Below are 11,009 nucleotides of genomic sequence, written 5' to 3'. Positions count from 1 at the left end.
TCTTACGGTTTCCGGTCCAGGTGTGTGTGTGTGTGTTTCCCGGTTGAACAGGTGAATCGTCCTCGCTCTTACAACACTACTACACGGAGAGTGGGCGTGAGTGCGTCAGGGTTCTGTGGAAGAAAATCAGGAACTTGTCTGACGGAAACTTTACGTTGTTGCCCAAAAAGTTGGCGTTTTTGTAATGAAGGCTCGTTCGCTTTTTATTCATTTTATTGTTGCCTGTCAGTGTTGAGGAGGAAGCCGGAGTTGAGCGGTTGTTAGGCGGACACTTTGGAAGGCCTGCCCTGGAAACATGCTGCTGTCCGGCGTCCTGCTCCTTCTGCTCAGCCGAGCCGCTGCCGCTGCCATTGGTAAGTGGAAGATGTGGAAGAAGAAGTATTCAGATCTTTTACTAATTTACTTTAGCCTACTAATACCACACAGTAAAATACTCTGTTGTAGTTAAAGATCCTGCATTTAAAATGTTACTTAAAGTATGTAAGTATCATCAGGAAAATGTAAAAGATAAATATAGAAGGACACTTTTAAAGTAAAGTACTCAATGCAGAAAAAAAATCCTGGACATGAAAGAACACAACACGAGCGTGAAAAGATGAAGTTATTTTAAATGTCATGTCTTTTTAACAAAGTCTCATTTTATAACCGATTTGTTGTTGAGATGTACATGATTCCTAAAAAAAACAACTCCCGAAACACGTGATGTTTTGAATATGCAGGAAGTTTTGAAGAAGTTAGTTAAATTCAGTTATGACAATTCAACATATATTAAACATATAATGGAAAGTATGTTGTTGCATGCCATTGTATTAAGTGGGTATATGGAAGTCCTGGGGCTTTTTAGTGGGTTTACCTGCGTATCACGTAGACTACGCCCTTTTTAATTCAATACCTTTTATTCTCACATTTCAGTATCAACTTTATGTTGTCTCATTGTTTTCTCTGTTTATTGTTCTATATGATGTTATGACATTTTAAAATTAAGGTGGAGGCTTCAAATAAGCCCACTGGGTTTTCACTTTGTTTATCTTTTGTCATTCTGTATATTTTAAATTGTGCAAATAAATCTAAAAAAAAAAAATAATAACAAAAAAACTAAATAATACAGGAGAATAATTAATAATAAAAATTTCCATTTACATAAAGACTTTTGCACCATAAATTGATGCAGAAAAGGCACATAATTGTTGCAGAAAAATTCTCCAGAATGCCGGTAATGAAGTGTTTGACGCTTAAAACTTTCTGCGGGATGATCCAGACTAGTGGTGTGGTCTAATGTAATGTAGTGGGTATACTGTACTGTACTGTATTAATATATTGGCCAGAATCTGGCTTTGCGGGAGGGGCGGCATATCATAGTGGGGGGGGTCTGGGTGTCCTCCCCCAGGATTATTTTGAGCGTCAAAGACTTCATTTCCTTCATTTGGATACACTTTTATGCACCAATTCACGGTGGAAATCCCTTTATTTCGCATATGAAATAAAAAATAAAGAAATAAAACACAAATGACAATTCAAAACATATCAAAATTACAATGGAAAGTACAGTATGTTGTTGCGTGGCATTGGGCATTTTTAAGTGGGTATATGGAAATCCTGGAGCTTTCTTAGTGGGTATACTGTGTCTACCCACGTAGACTACACCACTGTGTATGTCCTTTTTATTTAAAATGATTAAGAGAGTTCAGGAGTCATTTCCCTGTTTTTAAAAGGAGTGTTAGTGGACGTTCCTGCCTCTCTGTGGGTGTTATGTGGTTTCTGTGTGGTCTGATGTATGTGTAGATGTAACTACTGTGAATGTTGAGTCATAAAGTGGCAACAGTTTTTCTTCCTCATGAAGATAGCCTTGGGTCACATTTCCCCCATCGAGTGCTTTTATTTTTTATTTTTTTGTAATCAGTAAAAACACAAGTGCTCGTCTTTCACGCTGCTGAGTGACACATTCCAGAAACTACATTTGAACCATAACAAAAGTGACACTGTAAATCACCCAGATCGTAAAGCAAAGGTCATGGGAATGCAAGGGTGTAACTTTGGGTTCAAGGTTGGGTACATTTTGAGTTTCAAACACTTTATTTCCTGCATTCTGGTGAATTTTTCTGCAACAATTTGTGCCTTTTCTGCATCAAGTTATGGCGCAAATGTCTTTTTATTTATGCAAAGGAAATTTATAATTATAACAGTTTTTTGGGGGGTGGGTTACACTGTCCAGTTTTGATTATTGGAGGGGTTGTAACTCCCCCCCCCCCCATGTAAATTACGCCTATTTGCGAATGTGTTTCTCTCGTGTGTTTGCAGACTCATTGTTAAAGGAAGGGCGAGGTCTTGATTTCATAAGTCATGCAATCAAACATTGATTAGTACAAATAGCTGACAGACTGTGGCTGATTCAGATAAGTTTTATTCACTGCACAGTGGAGACCAAAGTTCACAAGAAGCTGCAGAATTCTCTCTGACCGGAATGAGTTTCTGGCCAGGGTCTTATACAAGTTTACAGGGAGTAACCGAATAAACAAAAGCTCAGAAGCACATTCAACTCACAAGTCTGTCTGAGTCGATTTGCATAGACTCAATACCGTCTGCTCCGTCAAAGACAAAGTGCTTTGATAAGTTAAGGAGTGAATCTCTTTAGAGCCAACCTGGCTTGGATATCGGTTTCTGAACGATACTTTTTTTCGATACCAATTTTATAAAATCCATTTTAACAAATATAAATAACATTATGGCACAAATCCTTTATCTATTTTCCAGCTCCTACTATGTGAGCCCCGTCTCTGTGTAACGTAGAGTTTTTCCTGGGTGTCTCAGCCAATCGCAGACATTATTAGTTCTTGGTAGAAGCATGCTGCGTGCTTATTGGCTCACTGACGCCGATGAGATTTACACCTTAGGTATTGAAATTGAGGATTGATTGAAGAGGCATTTTTCGATACTCAGTACTATGGATCGACCGATACTGGTTTCTTAAGGGCGATACTAGTAGTTAATGAGACCGATAACCAATATTTGGAACCGATATGCATTTACAGAGAAAATGAAAATCTTTAAGTCAAAATTAAGATTTTGGAATGTTACAAATTCCAACACATAATTTAGTTTAAATGCTTTAAGCAATTATTTAATAAATTAGAAACTTTGAACATAATAGCCAGTAAGAGAGTCAGATAGTGTTGGGGGGGCATTAAGTGAGACTCAGTGGGGAGAGAAACTGGAGCAGAGGGACAAACACAGAGCTGTAGACGAGCCAAAATACAACACTTTGTAATTCATTAACTTTATCTGTTATCGGACAAATAAAACGCTGATACAGATAATCTGAAAACTGCCATAAAATGGCCCGTAATCGGTCTATCCCTACTCAACACTGTAGAGGCAATTCAGTCGGTGCCTAAAAAGCATTGAACTCGGTACCCAGCCCTAATCGGCACTAAAGGTGTACAGTCCGGCGTAGGTTTGTGTCTTCATGTATCTACGCACGTAGATAGAAGTATAAGTAGTAGAAGTATAAATCAGCCTGAAGCTAGATAAAGGCAGACGGACTTGATTAAATCAGGATACACTCAAAGTTTGTTGATCAGGTGAAATAGTTTCAGGACAGTCAAAACATCTTGCAGAACAGCAGGATCTTGATGAGTGAACAGGAAAGAGAACATTAGGATAAGATGAGACTGAATCTGTTACACTACACTATTCTTGTTTTTTTGTTCACCCATGAAGAGACTTTGTCTCCCAGCTGTTGGCGAGGCAGTAGCTATGAAACCGAACGGTGGAATGTTGAAGAGCAAGCACAATGGCACCTTGATGTACCGGTTATTGTTCTTGTGGTTCCCAAAAGCTGACAGCATTTGTCAACACGCTGTTATTTGATGGGCCAATAGGGTTACTGGAGCTGATTGGAAAGTATGTACTTGCCTACACCCAAATATGTGGGGTGTGGGTGGGTGTCGTGTACGCACAGATGTGCTTTGATTCGCTTGGATGTGTAATCGACATCGATATATGAGACTAGATATCGTCTTCAATTTTGGATATCGTGAGTAAGTGTTTTAGAGGCTGCGTTACAGTAAAGTGATGTAATTTTCTGAATCTACCAGACTGTTCTAGCTTTTCTATTATTTGCCTTTACCCCACTTAGTCACCGAATCCACATTATTGGTGATTATTTATCAAAACTCATTGTGTTAATATTTTGTGAAAGCACCAATAGTCAACACTACAATATCGCGACAATATCAACATTGAAGTATTTTGTCAAAAATATTGTGAGATTTGCCATATCGTCCAGCTCTAATGTGTAATGTATTTTATTGGGTTACTTCTCAGGGAAATGTTGGGAGGAAGTTAAGTCATAGAGCTTTAATTGTGACGGGTAAAACTGAAGAGGTGAATGCTGTTGCATTAAGTTGCCACTGGCTGTGTTTCAGTTAATCCTATATATCTTACTGAATTCAACTTTTAAGGGTATATGCATATAACTGATCCCCCGTGTGTAACATATCAAAATGTTCAGGACAAACTCAGCTTTCTGTATAGTGAGGCCCAAAATGGTTCTAGAGCATTGGATAAAGAGATAATTTGGCGCTAAAAGGGAAATATTTCTCACATCTCTTGTGAAAACATAACCACACTCCATTGTTTTGGTGCTTGAAATTAGTTTACAAAAGTCTTGGCTTCACAAAAGTAGCGTAATATATGAATCAAATTAGTAAATAAATGCCTGGAATGAAATCTTTTAATATCTCTTTATGAGTAGCGAGTGTTGCCAAACATGGCTTGGACTCGCCGGTGCGAAGATCATCAGCGTGGGTGAAGGTGTTACAACTTCCTGAAAATAAGTTGTTCAATACAATTTTTTTCCTTCAATACTATTTTCTTTATTTCCTGCAGGGCTTTTCGCAACCAAATAAATTCTTAGTTGACTAATTGATTAGTTGATTGATGCGAAGGTAAAAGTGTTTGATTTAGTTTGATTTAAAAATCTGTTTCATCTACAGCAATGCACCATGACCTGTTGTTGTAGTAGTAGTAGTAGTAGTAGTAGTAGTAGTAGTAGTAGTAGTACATTTATTTCTAAAAGCGCTTTAAAAGGTACTCAAAGGCACTTTACAAGGTCAACGAAAAAACAAAACCAGTAACTGATCGGTAACAGGAACAATACCAACTACAGGTAAATATTAAAAAGTGCAGCAAAACAGCATAGAAAAAGGATAAAAAGATCATATAAGATCATCATATGTTTGAAGCGTCGCTCTCCTGTGAGAAGCACGTGTCTCTAAAAAGTTTAAAAACTTGTCACGGCATCAGAAGAACCAATCAGAAGCCATGTTTTCAGCTTCGTGACGATGCATTTCCCAGCTCAGCCGCTAGGGAGTGGGAAAAATAATCGATTCTTAGATGCATCGCAATCCTCTCTAGAACGATTCGATTTTTGATTGAGATAATAAGATTTTTTTTTAATTTTTTTTTTTAAATGTGTTGATTTTTATTTAAAAGTTACTGTCTCCAGACAAGTACAAATCAGAAAACAGAGTGACTGAAAGAGGATGGGATAATGGACAACAACTTAGAGTTTAGGCAAGAGTGCAGAAAAAAAATATACAAATATATATATATATTTATTTATATAATATATATATATCTAATAAGATATACATGAAAATACACAAATACACATGTTCATCTACTTTATCACATGACATCTGACCACCTCATGTTTCATGTTCTAAGAAGCCAATTCTCCACCTTTTAAACGTGACTGAGCCTCTGACATGTAAGATCACTGGGAGAGAAGGTGACGTTCACAAGCATGTTTAAAGCTTAAGCATGGAATGACTACAAAATAAAAACCTCAGAAGACAATACATTTATTTAAAACTTGTGTGTGTGCTTTGTCTAGGAAGTGATTAGCAAACTCCCCCATGGAAATGTACATAAAAAAAATTGTTGCATCAATAATCGCTTAAGAATCGAATCGTTGGCCTCTGAATCAAATCGAATCGTGAGGTGCCAAGAGATTCCCACCCCTATCAGCCACTGATCTTTCGTCTTTTTCTTTTTTGCAGTTCCGCCGCCGACAAACGTGAAGCTGAGCTGCCTGAATCTCGACGTCGTGGTCACATGGGAGTACAGCGAACAGGGACCACAAACCAGATTCCTAGTACACATCGAAGGGTCTGAAGGGTGAGACCAAACTCTCCTGAACTTCAAACTGGAGAAAATATAACTTTTGCTAAAACTTTGCTAATGCTCGAATTAGTTTGATTAATTATCACTAGAGCCAGTCCCACTATGAGCTTTCCTTAGGATGTGCCATTTCTGTGTCTGTGTAGCCATTGTGGAGGAGGAGAGGGGGGGTGGCCTTGACATTTGTACTTAAGTACAGTACTGGAGTAAATGTACTTAGTTACATTCCACTAAAAAAAAAAGTGTTTAAAAATGATTAAAAACTTGGTCAATATACTGTATTTTCTATCCGAGATTTATCTCATATGTGATATGATTTAAAAATGCATTCAGATTCAAACTGTTTTATTAATACTTGAACATATTTAGTGCCAAAAAGCATGTATTCGTATTATAACCCTGGATTTATAAAGTCACTACCTCTTTCACACCACATACCAGGGTTGGGCCAGGGTTGTCTGGTCAACCCTCCTTTTGGAAATTCAAACTGAGCCTGTCAACATGGGTGAAGTCCATATCCACGACTTTCCACTTCCGCCGGATGCATGTATTTTCGGCGATTTCCGTTTCCTTCAGCTTTCTTTTTTTGTTGGAATTTAAAACTCCGGTGTATTTCTGAGGACTATGGTTAACCGCTCCTCAGATCTCTGCAGGGTAAATCCAGACAGCTAGCTACAGACCCGCCCTTCAATAGCTACTATTGGCCAGGCGTCCATGTTTACGCAAGGTAACGTAACCTTATTTGTACAGGTCCTATCCCCTGACCAGCTTTCCTAACCTTAACCAAACGAGGTCAAATGCCTAAACCCGACTAGTCGACCACTATGGCCATGCCGAGGCGTGGCCATACTGGGATTTGTAATTTTGCACCCGGGAGAAATGCATAACAACTACCTTAAGTGAAAAAAAATGGGCGGGGCTTTACAGGTCCTATTCAGTGAACAGCTAACATCACATGCTCCAGTCCAGCTGTACACCAGCAGAACTAATGTTTTGTAGCTACTTGAATCTGATGGTAAATAAAGCTTACTTTATGATTGTTTGGCAACCACAAATAAATAACCATCAAACACTTCTCGGATCATTTTTGTGCAGAGTGATTTCTCCGCCTCTGCATATTTGTTGCAGCAGCTGGACAAGGATACTCTGTTTGTGAATGCAGTTAGATGACTGACTGATGTGCTGTGTTGTTGCTCATCTTAAAGGGAACCCTATCAGAACGAAACCACAGACCATCGGTACGACCTGAGCGACTACATCTGGGCGTCTGAAGAGCGCTACATGGACAATTACCACGTCAACGTGACAGCCGTAGAGGGAGGCAACCGATCCAAACCGGTATCATCCGAAACATTCTCCTTTAATCGTTTAAAGACGGTCAAAATAGAATGTAAGTAACATGTAGATGTTAAAATGTGTTTATTTCCCTGTAATAAATATAAGGAAGCCACTGTTTAAGTTAGACGGTGCTGTTTTGAGTTATAAAGAGAGGTTTCTCTTCCCAGGTGAGTTGGACTTCCCTCCCGTGGATGTGGATGAGAAGGATTCAGGCGCCACAGTGAGCTTCGTGAATCCCCTCCACCACTACGACCGACTGAAGCACGCTGTCAAGACGGGTGCCACCACCTTTGAATTCACGATCTCGTCAGACGCTGTAAGTACCGCATCGTAAAGTTTGTATCCCATGCTAACGCTGCCTTCACATTGGAACAGTAGATACGGCTGCGAAACGACCGGAAGTCATTCATTTCCTACGGAGATTCCCAGCGAACGAGTGCGGCGCGAAAGCGTTCAAAAAGTTGAACTCGTACGACTGGCAACGGACAGTTCCTATCCGACAATCCGAGCGGAAGTTAGCGTTGCTATGGTACTGATAAACTCTCTTCCGAAGCTTTCAACGGTGTAGTACGACATCCATCCACGAGCTGATTTCAAGTGCCAGTGTGAAGGCGCCGTAAAGCCTAGTTCAGCCTGTCTCTCTCTCTCTGGGAAGTATCCGATGCTAAAGCCTAGTTCAGCCTGTCTCTCTCTCTCTCTCTGGGAAGTATCCGATGCTAAAGCCTAGTTCAGCCTGTCTCTCTCTCTCTCTGGGAAGTATCAGATGCTAAAGCCTAGTTCAGCCTGTCTCTCTCTCTCTGGGAAATATCAGATGCTAAAGCCTAGTTCAGCCTGTCTCTCTCTCTCTCTCTGGGAAGTATCCAATGCTAAAACCTAGTTCAGCCTGTCTCTCTGGGAAGCATCAGATACTAAAGCCTCGTTTAGCCTGTCTCTCTCTCTCTGGGAAGTATCCGATGCTAAAGCCTAGTTCAGCCTGTCTCTCTCTCTCTGGGAAGTATCCGATGCTAAAGCCTAGTTCAGCCTGTCTCTCTCTCTCTCTGGGAAGTATCAGATACTAAAGCCTAGTTCAGCCTGTCTCTCTCTCTCTCTGGGAAATATCCGATGTTGTCTAAGCTTTCCCTTTAGTCTCATCATACCACAACATGCTGTTTCTGTTTAATTGCACCACGGGAGCACTTTCAGGAACATCACACTTCCAGCTAGGGGTTGGATATCGAGACTCAAATGAAAGCAGTTTTAATAAGAAGGAGAGATTTGTTGAAAGACATTTCTGCTTCCACCCCAAAAAACAATGGAGTTCAAATTCTTTGTTCCCCATTATACGAATATGAAAATAAGATGGTAACACTTTTATAATAGTGGTACATGAATTATCCTGAATTCATTCATCCAGTACTTCATGAACAGTGTTCTTGTATCTGTACGTGTTCTGTGACTTTCAGGGAAATATTACCGAGTCTTGCAAGGCGGGTGAGACAATCTGCAAACGCAACATCTCGTTTCCGGAGGGGGTGAAGAAGTGCGTCAGCCTGAATGGAAGCTTGGTTCACGGGGAGCTTCGTCGCAACGTGTTGTTCACAAAGACACACGACATCTGTGCGACTGCGTCGATTGGTAAGTCTTAACGGGGAAGACTTTGTCTTCTTTCTGCATCAAGAACAGTACAGTCTGGTCACGTGAAATATTTTCTGAACAGAACAGGCAGCGGTGAAGTATTAAATGGCTGAAGTGAATGTGCTCTAGGTCTTACATCATTTTAAACAGGTCTTAATTTTCCTACGTCCATGTATCGCTGCCTCTAATGCTCTTTTTTTTCATTATTACTGTGGAGTTGTAGTTGTTTCTTTGACTAGTCGAAATATAATTTAGCCACATTAAGACTACAAATGAGACCTGCAACTTATATTGCAGCCAATCAGCTTTCGTGTTATTGGTGCGATGCTCTTTCAGATTGTACCACAGACATAAAACGGATTTCATTCTTTAGCTATGGGGAAGTGCACGTTTAGCGATACTTGGCTTGAAAAAAATGGGATAAAGGTCTTAAATTTCATTCACAAGGGTCTTAAAAAGTCTTAAATTTGACTTGGTGAAAAGTGCAGAAAACTGTGTAAATAAAAGTACTAAATATCACACTGAAAATACCCCGACCTCGCCAGACCGTCCGGCGGCCGATTATCGGGTTGGTGTGTCCAGACCTGAAAGAGTTCAAATCCAGGTTGAATGATAACCGATACACAAACTAATCCAGCATAAACATCGTCACCGGACTTAAAAAAATAAACTGTCCTTCAAAATAAGTGTTCTTTGCTGCAGCACTTTTGGTAAACGAGAAACCTTTTCAAACTATTTTGACTTGACTTTTCTTTTTAAAAATCTGATTTGATTGCAGAGCTCCCTGCGATAGCGCTCGCTATAATGCTGTTCTTCCTCTTCGTCGTAATCAGTGCGATTACTTTTCTGATCTGCAAAGCAAAAGCCTGGACGATGAAGCTACCCGGTCTGCCCTCGGCTCTGGTAAGGAGTCATATCGGAAAAAACTAAAACCAACCAACCAAACGATTAGTAATTATGTTGTTGTTGTTGTAAACCTTTTTCTTTCCCCTTTTCCCTTTTGTCAGGAAGACTTTGAAGCTGCTAGAAACCACTGGGACAGGGAGTGTCCGATCATTGACCGTGTCCCGGCAGCCCTGCAAAACCTGTCGGTCAGCTCCATTGACAGTCTCCCGAGGACGGGGACAGTCTCACCGAGGACAGCTGCTGCTGCTCCTCCTCCTCCTCCGGGGGGGAACTCGGAGAGGGATACAGGGGAGACGAAGACTTCGCAGAGGACGGAGAGGAGAAGGAACGGTCTCCCTACGACTGCCCGCACAACCTGCCGCACAACCTGCAGGTGGACATGGGGGACGGAGACATGGTCACGGGTTACAGCGAGAGGGAAGGGCCGTCCTGATTTGGGATTTTGAATTTGCACGGCGTTGGTTTTAACTCATCCGGGATCAGCCGTCACGATCGTACCTCGGGGCTAACTAGGCACTATAAAGCCTAAACGTTGCACTCAGGGAGGTAGAAGCTTTGCCAAGAAGACCCCTGAGAGACGCTCAAAATCTTTTTTTTCTTTCTTTCTGACTGCACTGTTTAGAAATGCATTGACCTACATGTTAAAGGACAAATCCGGCGCAAAATGAACCTAGTACATACCCGAGTCGACCGTTCTCCGGGATATGTTTTCATGCTAATCGAATGTGACCAGTTTTAGACAGTTCTCTGCCTTGTTAGTGGTGTAGAAAATAGCACCACACTTCTACATTTTAATGAGGGTCTTTAAACTGTCTGTACCCAAAGTTGTCAATGACTTTGCATGTATGCTATAAGTGGTGCTATTTTGAGCCTTGTTAGTGGTGTAGAAAACTGGTCACATGCCCTGACGACTATTAAGCATGAAAAAAACTGGTCACAGAGAACAGTTGAAAACAAATCGGTACACG

General features: G+C 40.6%; 1 protein-coding gene across 1 annotated transcript; it reads left to right on the top strand.

The window, feature by feature from the left end:
* Positions 1 to 10,474, top strand: LOC114574028 (interferon gamma receptor 1-like). The gene is made up of 8 exons (XM_028606314.1): positions 1 to 353; positions 6,063 to 6,180; positions 7,389 to 7,573; positions 7,689 to 7,837; positions 8,964 to 9,135; positions 9,914 to 10,038; positions 10,143 to 10,199; positions 10,244 to 10,474. Exons 1-8 carry the CDS (start codon positions 296 to 298, stop codon positions 10,472 to 10,474), a joined length of 1,095 nt encoding a protein of 364 aa, XP_028462115.1. The 5' UTR covers positions 1 to 295.
* Positions 10,475 to 11,009: the final 535 nt, after the last annotated feature.

The sequence above is a fragment of the Perca flavescens genome, chromosome 2 (assembly GCF_004354835.1).
Source record: "Perca flavescens isolate YP-PL-M2 chromosome 2, PFLA_1.0, whole genome shotgun sequence".
NCBI classification, from domain to species: domain Eukaryota; kingdom Metazoa; phylum Chordata; class Actinopteri; order Perciformes; family Percidae; genus Perca; species Perca flavescens.
The sequence above is the reverse complement of the archived record's forward strand: the minus strand, read 5'-3'. Positions and strand labels throughout refer to the sequence as shown.

Excerpts from the sequence above, each read along its gene's own strand:
- LOC114574028 (XM_028606314.1), top strand. The coding sequence starts at position 296 with ATGCTGCTGTCCGGCGTCCTGCTCCTTCTGCTCAGCCGAGCCGCTGCC. Across the intron at positions 7,574-7,688 it reads AAAGACGGTCAAAATAGAAT|GTGAGTTGGACTTCCCTCCC; the intron begins GTAAGTAACATG and ends TTCTCTTCCCAG. Across the intron at positions 7,838-8,963 it reads TCACGATCTCGTCAGACGCT|GGAAATATTACCGAGTCTTG; the intron begins GTAAGTACCGCA and ends TGTGACTTTCAG.